Below are 18,268 nucleotides of genomic sequence, written 5' to 3'. Positions count from 1 at the left end.
CTCAGCCCACTCACACACACTCAGGACGTCAGAGAGACCTGCGCTCTCCGTCCTACGGCGCGGAGCCCACGAGAAAAAAACACAGAGGGGCCATTTTAAATGAATCTCTTAATATCGCTTAAAAAGCTTCGAATTGAGTCTTAAAACATTCAACTAATTAAAATAAAACGTTCAGATTAGTTTTTCTCGAATTTTAACATTTTAATTTTAGTTGGTTTCCTGTTTTGACAGATAACAGATAACAATAACCCACAATTCTGATAGAATTATTATTATTATTATTATGTATTTTATGAAAAATGTGTTTTTTCTTATTTATTCTGAATGTCATTTTTTCTATGAATACTCTGAAAAGCACTTTGACCTGCTCTCTTTCATGAAAGTTGTTTTATAAATAATAATAATAATAACTATTCTTATTCTTCTTACATCATTATTATCATTATTATTATCATTATTGTTGTTGTTAAATGATAGACAAGTAAAATTAATGTATGTATATAAATTTTAATAGTATTAAAAATATAGAAGGCACTGAGTCTGCAAGTGTAAACAGTGGCAAATTTGTTCATGGCTAACTAGCATATGTAAATAAATACGTAGTAAAAGATGTACAGAGTCTGTGAGAGAACATGATGAGGATTTTGGTGGGGAACTAGCTAACCAATTATTTAATTAATAAAAAATACTTTACATTGAAAAAGATGCAGTTAATCAATTAAAAAAACACCCACCATATAATTTAGTGGGCTCACTAATATATAAATACCTCACTGCCACCAGGGGGACCCAAAGCACTATTTAGTAATTCCATTTTAATGTTTGAGAACATTGTTTTACATGCAAAAACTGATTTAACACGCAACAAATCAGTTTTCACAAGTGATAAAGTTTTAAACGTGTAATAATTAGAATTTCAACACATCAGAATTTAATCTTTACCTAATTTAGTCATGAGCAAAATCCTGTACAGAAAGACTGTAGAAACTTGCCATCTTGTAAAAATGTTATCTTTATTATATTCAGTCTATATAACAAGAGACTTACATGGATGGGCAAAGGCAGTGTGACACCATTAACACAAACTTGTAACAGTACCATCATCAAAATTTCATAAACATGATCATGGATTTGGGTTTTGCCTCAATTATACATTATTTTTAAGGCACTAATGGTAAATCTCTGTGTTACAAAGGTTAAAAGTTCAAGGAAAATATTCAGTATTTAATAAAAGCAAACTAGAGACAAGAGAATTCACTATTCAAATAAATTCATGGATATACGAGTGCTTTATAAATAACATTAAAAAGACTTAAATGCCGCTCTTCATCTGTAAAAGCAAAACTGACAAACTTCATGCACAGTATTATAATTAGTAGAAAAAGTTGTATAAATCACATTAATGCTGATCAAATCAGAAGTTCCCCCCAAAAAATTCATCCTCATAAACTACCTGCTTTAACATTACAAATATAATATTTTTGTGCCCTGTACTTCCCCCTTTCCCCTGACCACCAACCCTGCTCTTCAACCTGCACAGCTCACAATCTGAAATCTCCAGAAAAAGAAAAAAAACGTTTGCTATCGTGCTAATTTGGCATATTTTAGGTAAACTAGCTCTTTAAACAAAAATGAAAAAGATGTGCCTGTATGGCTTATGACCACTTTGTCCAGGCACCATTTTGTCACCACTCAGATCTGTGCAAAGCTCATAGAAACAAAGCCATAAAGGCAAAAAAAAGAAAAAAGGCACTGAACTTGACATAACCACACAAGTGGTTCAATCAGCAATCAGATCAGACACTTTCACATATCCAGCAGCTGATCTTTAAAGTCAAGACATACAAAATAAGATTTTAATTAAGTGCAAGTGAGTTTTAATTAGATTTGAAAACTGGACGACTTGTGAACTTTTCAAAATAAAAATTAGAGACACATGCTACCATTCACAAAGCTTTAAACAGCACATTTAGATACATATATACATTCAGAAAGGGGGGGTCTAGATGCGGTCGACAAATCTGACGTTGATAGGTGCTCCAGGACAGAGCAGGCCGTGGGTTTTGGCTCGGATGTCACCTGTGACGGGAGACACATCGATGTGGAATTTCTGAAGGAGCTGCAAGAGATGAAAACAGACGGGTCAACTTAAGCACAGATCTAATGTGTACTTTGATCAATTATTTGTGATTCTGTTTCTCAGCAACAGCAAAGACTTAAACTTTGAACAATTGCACCTTTGGTGCACTAGGTGGTGGTGTGTGCTCTTTACTTGCTAGACAGGGAGGAAGAAGTCTAGCCTTTCACTCACAACAGCTGAAACCAGTGGGACAATTAGGAAAGTTAGCTGGCTAGATATTTGCAGAGTTATGGAGAACAAATAAAGTTTGAGGGAAAGCTCCCGGATCTATAGGGGATTGTGGCAAAAAAGGCCACATGTCCTCTGCAATGTTGAACTGGTTTAAATTTTTTTGTTTTTTAATCAAATGCCATTTGTTTTGTGCCGGGTTCAAATCACTACTCAGACTTATACTTGTACATAAGGAAATGCATATAATAAGGATCAACAATTGTCACTATTGATTATTTTGCCACAGTGTCCAGTCCTAGATGCCAAATACAAGGCAATATTGCCTTTTATTTGAAAGTGTAAATTCAGGCCAAATAGGTGACGTCATTTTAATTAACCTTAGTGCAGTGGTCACCAACCCTGCTCCTGGGGATCTACCTTACTACAGAGGTCAGCTCCAACCCTAATCCACCCCACCTGATCCATCAAATTACTGCCTTCAGAAGTCCTCGATTAGCTGAAGGAGGTGTTTAAGATTTGGGCTGGAGGTGAATCCTGCAGGAAGGTAGATCTCCAGGAGGAGCATTGGTGACCCTGCCTTAGTGCACAATGACGCAATATGAGTCTAAAAGTCATTCTGTTCCCGTCCCGACAGAGGAAGTGGTGAACCACACTAGATATTATTAAAATTTTTGTGAGTCACACAGTTACTTTCATCTCTGCTCAATTACAAAGACCAGCGCGTTATGTTCAGACACACACTGACCTGGGTCAGAGCCAAGTGCATCTCAAGTTCTGCTATTCTCCTGCCCACGCAGCTCCGGATGCCGTAGCCGAATGGGATGGAGCCAAAGTTGTCTACTCTATCCGAAGTGTCTTTACGGAGCCAGCGGTCTGGACGGAAGTCCTCCGCACGAGGGAAATTCTCCTCATCCATAGAGGTGGAGTAATGACAAAGAGCCAACTGAGTCTGAGATAAAGATAGAAAATGATATTACAGGCCACAGTCTGCCAACTTGCAATGACATTTATCTTTATTCTGTTACTCTATTGTACTTCTAGCTCTATTTCATGTGAAAAAGCAAGCTAAGTTTTACACTGTGTGAACATTTCATGACAAATAGACCTTTTAATGGCACATCAGGGCATGCTGATCTATACAGCCCACACACCAGCATGCACTGTAATCTTACCCCTTTAGGGATGAAGTAACCTCCCAAAACGAGATCGTCCTGAGTGACACGGCCATTACCAGGAAGAACAGGGAAAAGTCTGCAGGGGACAGACAGACAGTGAAAGATGAGTTCAGACCCAAAAACAAGTTCAATAATAAAAAAAAAAAAAATGAATTCTTTGTGCTCAAAGCAGATTATATTTCTGCATTATATTTCTGATTAGATGTATTCCATGTAAAATGTATTAATTTATAGCCGCACAAATTATTGAATTATTTGAGTTTTTATTTATGTTCTGGGATAAAATTTAACTGAAAATGCAAACGTAATGAAAAAGAAAACACAACTGTTAAAAAAAAAACAAAAAAAAACAGAAAAGGAGTTTTTTCAAATTCTAAATAAAAATTTCTAAGATGCTCAAAAACTGCAAAAACTACCAGGGATTATGGTGCAATTATGTTCCCTGACTAAAGGTACTGAGATGTACCCTTGAAGGTACCACCCCAGTGACGAGAGGGGCACTGCCCCAGTGACAGTTTACTACCTTTTTACCTGACAGTGTAATACTGATCATTAAATGATTACCATTTTGAATATTTGAATAAGCGAGTTACCAATTTAAAACAAAAATACTCATTATTTCAACGAGTGATAAATGAGTGGTGCTTACCTGAGGGTTTCCTTGACCAGCCCCCTAATGAGTGGCAGCTGAGGAACATCATCAGCGGTTGGGACCCGCCCACCCAGCACATTTGTCACTTCCTCATAGATCTGCTGCTGCACTGTCTGATGCTTGGCCAGAAGGTACGTGCTCCATGATAATGTAAAGGAAGTCTGCAGGGAAGGAAAAACAGATAAGACATAGATTTATTAGGGGTCAGATTCATTTACATTATCACAGTGCGTGTGCCCATTATCTGTCTCTTCCATATGTAGACGAAAAAAAAGAAAGAAAAAGATGAAGGTCACACAGACTTCCACAGAGACTTGACGGATTTGCCCCCTGCTATGATTTGACCACTGAGGAAGAGTTCATGAGAACAAAGCTGAAATTCCCCAAAGGAGCTTTGAGTTGCTCTTCTTTGTAATAAAGTCTCACTCATTCATTCTCTCTCATTCTCTCTCTCTCTTTCACACACAGCAGGAAGGCCTTTGAGAAGGGTTTACAGCTGGGCAGAAAAGGGCTAGCACTCCAGCCTTTGGCAGAGGGCTGGCACTATAGCTGTTCAGCCTGCAGTAAGCAAACTATTCCAGAATGTACAACTACATTTAAAAAACTCTGAAAAGACCCTTTATGCCTCTCTGGTAATCAGTCCAGCCACCCAAACCGTGCATTCTCACCGTGTCCACACCAGCCAGAAGCATTTCGGTCATGTTGGCATAGATCTCTTCCACATTCATCTCCTTGGTGACCAGCAAGTGAGTGAGCAGCCCACCTTTCACCTCCTCGCCCTTCTCCACCTTCCTTTTGATGTCTGCCAACGTCCTGTCAATGTGGATCTGGCCTGAGAAAACACAAGTACTTTTTTAGCTAGCTCCAAGTACAAGCCGATTATTTCAGGAGGAGGCAAAGTCCTCAGTGCTAGAGCTCGACCAATATGAACATTCTGTTACTAATACTGATTTTAAGGAGCTAAAAGTTATGATTTTCAGTAATATTTTACCAGTTGACTAAAGGCAGGACCTTCACTTCAGTCCATAACCAGGCAAAAAAAGAAAATATCTAATTGGAGTTTTTCTGACTAATATTGTGATTTAAAATGTGATCATTTTCAATAAATTAAGCTCCTGGCATTTTCCCCCCTTCAAGAAGACCAGCACATTCATTTTTCAGGCCTGAGGTCTAAATGCTGGATGTAGTGTCAGACTGCCAGTTCTCAAGTTTTGTGTAATTAAAACTGCAACTCTTGTGATTTGAAAATTGTACTTTCAATTGAGATTTTGATTTAAAAACAATTAACTGTTCAGTTCTAATAACAATTAGCGCCTCTATGGGATTTCTAGTAGTATATTAGTGCTAAGCTAATTATGGTGCGTATGATTTTTTTTTGCTCTTCTAAATTAAACACAGACACCTGAAACTTGTAAAAGACCTTAGATATTTTATTTGAAGCTTTATTTGAAACATATTAGATATTTTACCTTGTATGTTGCAGTTTTACAGTGACTCTCTGAGTAAAGAGAGCTGGCTATTCTAACTGCCTGAAACCTGGTTAGACTACAGCTCATATCATAATCATTACCTACATTTCCACTGACTTTCATGCGTTAAACTAAAAATGTGTAAAAAAAAACAATTCTTGCTTTTTAGCATTAAATTTACTTTACATTGCCCGACTTTCCCATTACCTGATAGTTATCAAACAGTGCTTTGCTGATACAGTTAAGAGTTGACTTTTACAAGTATTGCTGTTTTAGTGGCAGCATGTTGGCCAATACCCGTGTAACCTTGATAAATCAGTCAGGCCCTAGTCCACATCCCCACTATCCCAGAATCCCAAACATGCTTACTGAATTTGAAGAGGCCGTCCCAGGAGCTGCAGAACTCCTCCCAAGGTTTAGGGAACACAGGGCGCAGCCACTTGGGGATGGCCCCAGCGTACATGGTGGTCTTGAAGGAACTGAACATGAGATGCAGCGCTTTGATGTATTCCTGGCTCATCTTGGGAATTTCATCTTCCAAGCAGCCCAGACGAGTCTCATACAAGATAGATGCCACACCTGAGAGTACATTTTTTAATTTAAAAAAAAGAAGACAAAAAAAGTAGTTAACAGGATGTTGCGCCACATAATTAATTCAATTCCAATGAACTTTGGTATGGAGGTTAAGGTAAAGCATTATGGAAAGCCACTAGGGCCAAAATGTACTTTGTAACTTATCTGACTTGAGCAGGTTATGCACCATATGTGCACATAAGATCAAAGCTAACAATGTTTAATATCTTTATTTTCAAATCTGCATGACATCATCTAAACATGCTTCTGCATTGAAATGACAAAAATCTGGGCACCTCAGTCAAATAACATTTTGTTAATTTAGTAAAAAACATTTCCTGAAGTTAACATATTCTGCATGGAAAGCAAACTTAAATATGTTTTTCCGAATATTGAACTGGAAAGAAACGAGACATAAAGTGTGGCACATGCCCATAATTTTGCATGTTGCATTTCATTCTACTTTTTTCTAGCATGTTAATATAAATAAATAATAGTTGAGCAAATTAGCAAATAAATAGTTAATGTTAACTGCAAGCTAAGCTTTTCTTTGGCGTAAGGTTAAATGGAGAAGATCTTGTGCACAACATTCACTTCTCCATCCCGTGGCAATTAAATTCTTAAGTCTTTGAAGCACGTAAACAAAGCAAAAGCCAATATACCCCAAAACCAAAGGGCTTGAATAAATGGATTAAAAAGTTCTTGGAACCTTTCATTCCCTTTGGCCATTCTGCTGCCAAGGCTTTGAGTCGGATTAATCAGCAAGATATAAATGCTTACAGAATCTGCCATTGTTGGATAATACAAGCTGAGCGTGCATGATCACGCCTGCGTGCTTGTGGAAAGGTGCACTTCCATGCACACATGATTTTAGCTAAATGTACCCTCCCATTACTCGCGTTCCGATGAGCTGAGCATGGGAAAGTGGCAAAGTGCTCCTGTCCGATTTGCCTTTATCTGATCCGATTTATGTAGTTAGGAACTCCATCAACATGTGCTAATTTGCCAAAATGAATGTGTGTTGTGACATCACAAATAAAATTTACTGGTGGTCTAAAGTAAAAACCCTTAATTTATAAAAAATAATCGCAATACAAAAATGCAGTCTCAATATTAGTCCAAAAAAATCGCAATTAGATATTTTCCCTAACGTGATTTGATCAGGGGGCGCCCAAACGTTTGCGAATGACCGTATATGAATGTTGTTCAAAACAGAACTGAATCTGAAGAAGTATTTTAACAGCCTTTTAATGAATGAGAGACTGACCTTCCATGGCATATTTGAAGAACAGATCGTTGATGTTGAGGACAGTGAGTCCATCAGGCTGCTGGCGGCGGAGTCTGCGCACTTTGTCCACAAGATCGGCCACCACGCTGTTAACGTCATCAGAGAAAACAGCGACGTCGCGTGGACGCATGATCAGCTGACGCAGCACACTGCGCATACTCAGCCAATCATCACCCTCTCTGGAAAGAAGGAAACAGAGACATCGATTTACTCTTTCCTGGTCATTATAATCAAATTTTGCAAAAGAGACTCATGACAAGAAATTTTTCATAGAAAGTGCCTATTTATGGCATTATGATGATCTGTGTTTATGATAAATTGAACAACTGCATGTATCATAAAATATCTAGATTTTGAGCCTGTAAACATGTACAGTAACCACATAATAACAAGTAGCTGAATGGATATTATGCCATTATCTTATTAATTTAAACAATTGCCTTTTTTCCCCAAATGTTGCTTTACTTAAAGTGCATTATTTTGTTTCCAAAAAAAAAAAAATCATGAAATTCCATAATACTTATACATAAGATAGTTACTTGTGGGGAGTTACAAACGCAGAGAAATGAATAAAATGCTGGTATTTTAGCACAGTAGCTCTGCATCACTTAAACATTCAATTAAATCAATTCAAATTCTTGACCAAAACTGAAATTTAGGACATGCATAGCTGAAAACTGTAACCAAAAACCGAAAGAAAGGGTTCTTTTATGCATAATTTGCTGTTTCTTTTGCTGTTTAATTAATATAATAAAGCTAATAATGCTTAAAAGGGAATAAACCCATGTTAGGAAAGAGAACTGACAGAACTAGAGGACTAATTTAATTTAATTTAAAACATTTTAAAATAATATTCAAATTTGCAACATTACAAAAATTTTAAGCATTAAGAAAACTTTTAAAAACAGAGGTAGAAAGTGTATTACCAAAAGATAGTTAGAGAGTTATTCAGTATTATTTATTTGATTTCCTTTGAAGAATTTCATTAAATCAGTTAATGCTGAAAAGCATTCATTTAAGGCATTTTTTTTGCAATTCACTGTTGATCTGCAGCAATTCAAACTATTTAAAAGTGAAGAAAACAAACTGAATTTTTAATCACTATTTCTCATTTTCACTACCATTTAAGTGATTTAACTCTTCACTGTAGATGTATTTAATCTTTTGCTTTTTTTTGGCCCAAATGTTTTGGCCTTTTTTCCTTTTCCTGAAATTGCAGGTATCTGATCAGTGCCATTAAACCATCTAGCCCTAAACTATCATCATATTTCTGCCATTTTGCACCCCTTTACTAACAATGCTAAAAGATTTCAAGCTGTACTTTTTTTGTTGACTGCTCAGTATGTTATGTTTGAGCACGCAGACATGCAAAGTTAAGAAACTGGGCCTCACGCTGAGATCAGGCCGGTGGAGCGGCCCCTCAGGTCTCTGTACTCTTTCCAGGAGTCCATGTTTCCTCTCTGAGGGGTCACGCCCTCGGCCCTCAGCACCTGCGCCACCAGGTCTCGGTCTGCAATTGACACCACCAGCTGAGGCCCAAAGCGTGACTTAAATATCTTCCCATACTTCTGGCTGTGCTCCAGCTATGAGATAATGAATGAGAGAAAGAGAGAAATTGAGAAAGAGAGGGAGGTAATGATTGAACTCACCAGCCAAGGTCGTAATGACAAAAATTAAGAGTGGCTTAGCAAAAGGTTTTATTGTTCTACAATCTCTGGCTGCCACAATTTTACGATTAAAATGGATTACTTGATTTTGAAAAATGAATTTAAAATCCTCTGTTAATCAGCTTAGTGATTCGCTCACAACGTGAATAATAGAATAGCAGATTCTCCACACAGGGGATCTCAGTTTGCAGATTTCATTCGATGTTTGTTGTTACAAATTGTGTGTACATGAATAAAAAGTAAATATCAAAAGGTTTGGTTTTATTCTAGGCTGAGGAGCTCAGCAGACGGTTAATAGGCTAACAGGCCACTCCAGGAACATTCAGTTGGACTAAAACTGCAACACAAAAATTGAAGAATACACCTCTTGAATGTCTGGTACAACTTTCAAATTCTGTGTTTCGGGCTTTTTTGATGACTGGGTAAATTATTAAGGGGTCAACACACACACACACACACACACACACACACACACACACACACACACACACACACACACACACTTCCCGCTGGCATGGCTAAACAAATTCTGAAGGATCCCAGTTCATGCAGGGTCACCCTTAAGCCGCTTGGCTCTGGCGCACTCAGCCAAGGCAGCAAAGACTTTACGGAACTCCAAAAGTAATACGGCAATTACTCGATTACTCAGCAAATGTGTGGACTGGCTGTAGCATTAGCATCACACAGCAGTTCATACCAGTGCATTTCACTACCCAGATCGCCATCGGGTTGACAGAATTCAAAATTTTGTATCCTTTTTATGTTTTTGGTCCATTAATGTTCTCTGACTATCCAGCCCAGCATGTATGACTCAAATACCACATACAACATCTGGGAATCCCTTCACTAAAGAAGTAAAGCAGTAAAGAAATCCTGACTAGCCACTGATGCAGAGGCTAAAAATACAGACATGATATTTGGCTTCCAAGCAGTAATGTTAGCTATCTGGCTTCCTTCTCTATTAGCCAGATACTGGGGACAAGGATTCACACGCAAGGCAGAAGCAGTTTTTGAAAAACTTCTTCCAAACTGGAAAAATCTCACTGTAGAGACTCCTGTGGCACCAGTTCAGGAGGCGAATAGCCACGTTTACAACTGATAGTAGTGCTTATGTTTCTATTTTGTATGGAGAGCCTCTTTAAAAATACGGAGAAGAATGTTTTTCTGTTTCTTCCAAATAATGAATTATCAGCATTCTACACTCTTAAAAATGACGGTTCTTCAAGGGGTAGTAAAAAGAATTGTTCTATCTAGAACCATAAGTTCTACGTAGACATACCCATTTTATGGGTATGTCTATGGGTATGTCTTTTTAAGTTCTACATACCCATTTTATGCTTAATTGGTTCTTTGCATAGTGAAATGGTTCTTTCGATTGATGAATAATGTGATGTATATGGTTCAGCGTGGAACCTTTTTTAAACGGTTCTATATAGCACCAAAAAGGGCTCTTCTACTGTTACAATGACAAGCTTGTAACAATGGAAGAACCAATTTTAGTGCTATTTAGAACCATTTACAACACATTCTCCATCAATCTAAATCTCTTAATAAAAGATGGTTCTTCAAGGGGCAGTAAAGGGAATGTTTCTATTAAGAACCCTGAGTTCTACATAGAACCATTTCATGCTTAATTGGTTCTTTGCATGGTGAAACAGTTGTATACAGTTGGGGGTTCTTCTATTGTTACAAGCTTGTCATGTAACAATAGCAGAACCCTTTTGGTGCTATTTAGAACGACACACTCACATTCTCCATCAATCTGAATCTCTTAAAAGAGATGGTTGTTCAATGGGTAGTAAAGGGAATGGTTCTACATAGAACCATTTTATGCTTAACTGGTTCTATGCATGGTGAAATGGTCCTTCAGACTGATGGAGGATATGTTGTCCATGGTTCTATGTGGAACCTTTTTGAAAATGATGAGCTTGTAACAGCAGAAGAACCCTTTAGGTGCTATAGAGAACCTTATACAACGTTCTCCATCAATCTGAAGAATCTTTCAGCATGCAACGAACTCTTTAAGCATGAAATGTATATAGAACCCGTGGTTCTAAACAGAACCACTTTAAATGTAAAGCAAGGTTTCAGCAACACGTTTTCATTGTTTCAACAGCTGAACAGTGGTTACTACGGAGCCCTAAAGGGCAGTGTAAAGAAACGGCACTGCGTTCTTTCGCAATGATTTTGCGTTCCCTTGCAAATGCAGTGGATTTTGGGTGGGAACGCAAAGCTTTTTCGTGTGCACGTAATGTCGTTGCAAACTACTTTTAGAGGCTCGGTAGTTTGCACAGCTTTCTCACAGACAAATGCTTGCTAAAGGGAAGCGTTCACGCACCTGGATCTCGTGGATGCGGCTGAAACCGTCTCGGTAGAAGAACTCGACGAGGTTGCCGATGGCGCTGGGTCCAGGCATTTCTCGCAGGCTCTTGACACGGCGACCCTCAGCCAGCTCCTCGGAGACACCGGGCTGGGCGGCGGGGGCGGCTGTGGCGGCCTCCAGAGAGCGGCTGCTGGCCGAGCCGTGAAGCGCAGAGACCGGCAGGAGGAGCCGAGTGGAGCTCGCACCCCGCAGCAGAGCAGCGTTCAGCAGAGAGGCGGTCAGAGCCATGCTGGAAACTCAGAACAGACACAGAGAGACTGGGAGAGTGAGCTACACAAGCGTCTTCCAAACTGAGGCGAGCTGCACCTCTGAGAGGAGAAGAAGGCGTGTTTGGAGAACACCAGAGCAGCGACTTTTAAAAGATCCACGGAGGTGTAATCGGATCCACAGAAAGACCAAAGGCAGACACGGGAGATTTCACACGAAGGGGCGGAGGCTGGTGGGTGTCCCCGCGGTGGGGTGAGCCAAGACCGGCAGTACTTGGCTATAGGGCGAATGTTGTTATGTCACATGTTGAAAAAAGTTGGGGGTGTGAGCTGATCGACCCCACCCCGACCGTATTACTTGTAACACCGCTGCAGAACTGAACACAGAGCATAAGGAGCGATTTTCCTTCTAAATGATCGCTGAATGAGAGTTTTTGCCTCAACACGTGTCTCAGTTTTGGCTTCTAATGAGTGAGGCTTTATGGTGTTGAAGTGCCTCACATTATTCGTCCTTTTTTGCTGTGTAAATGAAACTCTTTGCCAGTGTTTTCCTAGAAAACTCCTAGAAACTCGAAACTAAAAAGCGCCCAAAGAATATTAGGCTTGTATCGGAGCCAGTAGAAGTTGGAATATTCTGCTGGCAGAAGTATAAAAGAGGAATTCTGCCCATTCTTCAAAGGTTTTGCTGATCCAGTCGTTGAGACAGTAATTCAGGCTGGTGTGATGTGAATCATGTGTTTATGGTTCTATGTCGCACCGAAAAGGGTTCTTCTATTCTTACAATGCCAAGCTTGTAACAGTAGAAGAACCTTTTTGGTGCTATAGAGAAACTTATACAACACAGGCTGTAAAAAAACGCTTTACTGCTTATCTTTTTCATTTTTCATTTAAAATATGAACACATATCTTTTTAAATACAATGATAGAAAAAACTAAATCTCACCAGAAAATAAATATTTTTCAATTTTTGTCAATAATTGTGCCCTTCATTTGATATTTTGTGTAGCCTCCATTTGCAAAATAACAGCTTTTATTCTCACCTATAAGGCTTAATGAGACTGGAGAACACATGACAAAGGATCTGAGACCACTCCTCCATACAGACCCTCTCCAGATCCATCAGATTCTGTGTTCCACACTGTGGACTCTCCTCTTCAGCTCATCCCACAGATTTTCTATGGAGTTATCAAAGGCGTGCTTTGGATCATTGTCCTGCTGGCAGATCCAAATTATGGCCCAGTTTAAGTTTCCTGGCTGAGACAGGCAGGTAGTCAGGATTTTACTTCAGCTGGTACTTGATGGAGTCAGTGATACCGTGTATCCGAATAAACTGCTCAAGGCCTTTGGAAGAACAACAGCCCTGCAACATCACAGATCCACCACCATACTTCACAGTCAGGATGGGCTACTTTTCTGCATGGCTCTCTTTATGTCCACACTGAACTCACCTCTGGTGTTTGTTGCCAAAAACTTCTATTTTTGTCTCATCTGACCATTGAACATGGTCCCACTGAAAGTTTCAGTAACGTTAGCTATTTTCTTTTAGCCATTTCCTGATTCCTTTTCCTGATTCCACATCATAGCTGTGTTCTCTGATCTTTCTCATAGTGATGGATGACTGAGGGAATTTGGCCTATGTTCTATCTTATACATTCCCTAGTGAATCAGGAAGTCATGGCTGACAATTTAAGTGTTCCTAATCACTTAGGTGAACTTAAAAACATAAAATATGAATGTGAATATACATTGGTTAGATTGTACTCTAAGAATAATTGAATAATTGTGACACATAGATATATATTTTTCCTGACAAGATGTGTGTATATATATATATATATATATATATATATATATAAAAATGAAATATCGGCCAATACCCAAAGGTCAGGCTCCTCACTCGCACTTTAGAGAGGTGTGTTTGGCCTTCCAGGTTGGTGCTAATATTATGTAACAGGAATGCACAGCAGTGTGAACAGGTGAAGTTAGTGGGTGAAGTGGGCAGGGAAATTAAAAATTGCACCAAAAAAAAATCAAAAATCTTTTGCAATTATGTAAGGAAAAGGCCTTTGCACACGCTGACAGTACTGCGAAAATGCTGAGTCAGCATTCTGCCATCACCAGCAGTAACAACCCCCCCCTCACCTGACCCCACCTCCCAAAAAAACATAAAAAAGGACTAAGAAATAGGTAGTAAATCTTAATAACATAACTGCTGTGATTAGAGATCTGAGGAGTTTTTCCACTGGACAAAAGCAAACAGGCACAATGGGGTATCTCTGTGTGTGGAAAGCTCAATGTGGTTCCAGGTCACCTTTTCTCCTTAGTCATTTTACCCACATCACAAAACCAGAACACAACCACATTCTAAGCAGAGAACAGTAGGAAATGCTGGCGAATCTGGTGAACACCAGCTTAAAGGATTTTTCGGACTGTTCTCCTGCCTTTTGAGCCCTCTGTACATGTGTGAGAGCACAAAGAACAAGCACGTCCTCAACTGCCCCCAAACATTTCTACATGACCAGGTACGGATTACTAACCTGGCCCCTGCCCAGGGGCCTCTGTCCACGGCCTGGGGGGTGGGGGGGTGGCACAAATATTCAGCCCAGTCCACTGCAGAGGTAAACATTAGATAAATGAAATGTGTACAAATGACTCAGTACATTAATAAATGAAGAAATGTCATCTGCTATCAGGAACCTCAAGTATTTTTTATTATTACTTTATAATAGTTATGACTTACACATCTTTTTATTTGGCTTGAAAGAATCTTGTTTGACGTTTGTGTTTAGCCTTATAAACCTTACACAAAAAGCACTGTTATGATATAGACATAATAATCACATAATACTGTGCATCAAAGTGGAATTCCACTGTTTTTTAAAATTAAGTTATTCAGACTGGTTTGATGTAAAAAGGTTCATTGTAGAGAAATTTAAAAACTGATTTCCAAACCAACTCATACCCTTGTTTACATCTTAGCAGTTTAATCAGACAGAAAGTTTAATAAGGCTAATTCAGTTTATTTTCAAAACAAAAAAAGAATCATCACCTTGGTCTTGTTTCATTGATTGATTTATTGATTGATTAATTATGTGTTATTGCTGCCATTCATTGTTCAGGGGCCTTCAGAGATGCTTGTTTCTAGAGGTTTTGCAAGACCACTATCCGCCCCTGTACATTACTGCTAATCTTTATTTAACTGTAAACCATATGCTTCACTTAGTTCAGCTGATAATGGGCTGGTTTATTTGCCACGAGAAATGTAGATTATGGCTGCGATTTCTTGGCTGCATATCCAGTCACTTGGATGGAGTGCAAATCTGGGATCAGCCCCCTTGTCCTTTCAATCGCATTAGAATATTAATCACTCTGGCTACAGTTACCTCTAAGCGACCACAGCATCAAAACTATGACCAAGCATTTTCTGCCTAAAAAGTTGATGATTAATGGTTTATGGTTTTGAAACTAGTGTTTGCAAGTTTTCAACAAAGCAGGAGATCAATTGTGTGACATCACTTCATTTAATTCATGGAATTTGGGGCCCAGAGACCTGTTGAAAAGTTGCAGCTTCAGAAAACCTAAGAAATGGAAAGGAGGTTAACTTATTTTATTAAAGGGGAACTCCACCGATTTTTAAAAAATTCTACATAATTTAATGGTTGAGATGTAAATAAAGTCATTCAGAGCAATTTGGAGTGAAATGCTCTGTACTTGAGAAACTTACAGAGTCAGATTTGGTCACAGTGGTGGTGATGGGAACCAGACATCTGAAGAGGTTATAGCATCTAAAGGCTCCTTTACAAAACGTTATTACATGAAATGGTTCGATATTATGCTGCCTGATGTCTGACATGTTGTTTTATGATAGTTTTTTGGTAAAGTTTTGGCTTAAAATGTATTTTAATCCATTTATTTCAATGGATTAATGGTGGATGGGTACATGCAGGATGTTGTAAGGAAAAATCGTCCCCAAAGAAAACCTTTTTTTTCCAGATTTATGACTATTTTACCATCATCAACATTACATTTAAAAACCCAGAAGGCACATGTAGGTTCACTGGTGGTTTTGGTAAATAAAATGACTGTGTGTTTTAGACAACCCCTGGTTCCTATCAGCATTACTGAGAAGAAATCAGAGCCTGTAAGTTTCTCTACAATTAACTATTTCATGTCAAGCCACTGTGAAAGACTCTGTTTACAACGCAAGGACTGAAATATTCGGAAATGTTGCAAAATTAGTGGAATTCCACTTTAAGACAGTTAACAAAAAACTGTGATTAATCCTTGCGAAAGCGTGATGTTCATGATGAGCAGCCAGTCGCATGAAACATGGGAAGTTGAGCAGCTTATTTCACAGCCATGCTGTCTTAGAGCTTATTGGAGTAATGATTGTTTTTCATTCTTATCTATGTAGGACGATTTGCTTTCTCTGCTGAAAAGTAATGTTCTTCATGTGATTGACACCACAAAAAAGTGACTGCAGGGTCAACCTCCACTAGTCCCTGACTGGTCGAAGTTTCCTGTTTGGTACAAGAGCTGTTTATGGCCTAATTCCTGAACTTAACCTGCTCTGGAGCAGGTTAGGCATGCAGGATAAGTTACCATGGCAGTGTATCCCAGTAATAAGAGATCCACTGTCATGAGTTAGAAAATCCATGGTAGGCTGAACTAAGCTTAAATCTTAAATTCAAAGCTAGCTAAGCCAGAAATCCTGCTTTGTGAGACCCCTGGTGTGCTCCTGCTTGTTTGAAATGAATACCTGCAGCCACACTAGCCCTTTCCAGATAGGACTGGACACTCCTAATTATTCATATTGTTTATACTTTTTTATGGAAGAGAACATTATATTCTATCAAACCTGCCTTTTTTACACCATTGGAAGTTTTGAAAAAGCTGCCTTTTACATTGTGTGAGCAAATGGACTAATAGGAATGGTTCAAGTCACTTGGAATAAGATCTTGTTAACATACTGTAGCGTTCCACTCCTGTAGACTTTATTAAAGGCTGTGTCTGGCTCCAGCCGTGCCTCACACATGAGAACTTTTACTCGCAATTTGCTATCTAACCAAAACATTCCTCTCCACAGCTCTGCTGTGGTACAGCAGTTGGGATATTTTGTAAAATGTAATAAAAATAAGAATCTGTGATTCGTCAATTCTCTTTATTTATCTGACAAAAGTACTAAAAAATGACCATGTTTTTGCTGACCAACTTGATTATATTTTGTAAATATTAACAAAATGTGAATTTGATGACTGCAACACACTCAAAGCTGGGACAAGGTCAAAACAAGAGTAAAAAGTTTATAGAACAATTAAGTTACACCATTTTGAAACACCATTTTTGAAAGGCTAAGTCTTCGTGAGCAATGCTGGGTCACGGCTCAACACTTTGTGCCAAACTCCATGACAGAATTGTCAAACAGTTCAACAAGAGCATTTCTCAACGCAAGATTACAAAGAATTTCGGTTTTTCACCATCTCCCGTACATAATATAGTAAAAATCCAAAAAAAAAAAACCACTGTTGCAGGTGCATGACCTCCAGGCCCTTAGACAGCACTGCATGAGAAACTGTAATGCTGCTGTGTCAATATAGCCACATGGGCTCAGGGAGTACTTTGGAAAACCATTGTCACTTAGCACAGTCCGCCATTGCGTCAAGAAATGCAGCTTACCACTCTATTACACAAGGAGAAAGACATTTTAATCAATCCTATGGTGAAACACCACCGAGTTCTCTGGGCCCAAGCTCATCTCAGATGGTCAAAAAGGTAGTAGAAATCTATGCTGTGGTCAGATGAGCCCATGATTTAGCTTGTTTTTGGGGAAAAAGGAAAAAAAAAGTTCTCCATTCCAAACATGAAAGGGACCATCTAGACTTTTAGCAGTGACATCTATCATGGTATGGGGGTGCATCAGTGCCCACAGCATGAGTCATTTCCATATATGCAAGGGTACCATTGATGCAAAGACATATATTAGCCCTCAAGATGACGTCTTTTCTTGGGAAGTCTATAGATATTTCAGCAAGACAGTGCCAGGCCTCGTTCTGCACATGTTACAACAGTGTTGCTTTGTACACAGAGCGTGTGGGCTTGACTGGCCTGCCTACAGTCCAGATCTGTCTCCTGTTGAAAATGTATCGTGCATCATGAAGAGGAGAATCAGACGAAGATGACCACAGACTGTTGAGCAGTTTTGAGAAGTCTTGCATCAAGCAAAAATGGGCACAACTGCAAAAAATATTAACCTTTAATGTCCAAACCATTTAAAAGTAATTAAAAGGAAACGTGATGTATGATCCCATCTTTTCTGAGTGCATCGTAGACATCAGATTCTAAATTTCTTCAATCAGTAAAAACAATGGAACTCTTTCTTTGTACTTTTGTCAGTTAAATAAACAAATCAGATTCTTTTTTTGTGTTGCATATTGTTAGTTCATGCCAGCACGAATCAGCATGATTAATCATAGCACAAGACAAAATTTCTGTTGTCCTGGAGGCTGATTTTTGTGCACCAGCTGGCAGGGAACACTCATATTAA

At 38.8% G+C, this 18,268-nt stretch overlaps 1 protein-coding gene across 1 annotated transcript; it reads right to left on the bottom strand.

The window, feature by feature from the left end:
• Positions 1–1,587: 1,587 nt before the first annotated feature.
• Positions 1,588–11,912, bottom strand: LOC118807845 (cytochrome P450 27C1). The gene is made up of 9 exons (XM_036569985.1): positions 11,474–11,912; positions 8,861–9,051; positions 7,448–7,647; positions 5,977–6,186; positions 4,807–4,970; positions 4,136–4,299; positions 3,484–3,562; positions 3,057–3,260; positions 1,588–2,119 (listed from the first exon to the last, which is right to left on the bottom strand). Exons 1-9 carry the CDS (start codon positions 11,744–11,746, stop codon positions 2,003–2,005), a joined length of 1,602 nt encoding a protein of 533 aa, XP_036425878.1. The 5' UTR covers positions 11,747–11,912; the 3' UTR covers positions 1,588–2,002.
• Between the last annotated feature and the right edge of the window lie 6,356 nt (positions 11,913–18,268).

This window comes from Colossoma macropomum, unplaced genomic scaffold (assembly GCF_904425465.1).
Source record: "Colossoma macropomum unplaced genomic scaffold, Colossoma_macropomum, whole genome shotgun sequence".
Taxonomy (NCBI): Eukaryota; Metazoa; Chordata; class Actinopteri; order Characiformes; family Serrasalmidae; genus Colossoma; species Colossoma macropomum.
Note: the sequence above shows the minus strand (reverse complement) of the source record. Positions and strands in the feature narration are given on the sequence as shown.

Coding starts and splice junctions, on each gene's coding strand:
- LOC118807845 (XM_036569985.1), bottom strand. CDS start 11,746: ATGGCTCTGACCGCCTCTCTGCTGAACGCTGCTCTGCTGCGGGGTGCG. Junction 3,563..4,135: donor CTGGTCAAGGAAACCCTCAG/GTAAGCACCACT, acceptor TGTCCCCTGCAG/ACTTTTCCCTGTTCTTCCTG. Junction 3,261..3,483: donor GTTACTTCATCCCTAAAGGG/GTAAGATTACAG, acceptor TCTTTATCTCAG/ACTCAGTTGGCTCTTTGTCA.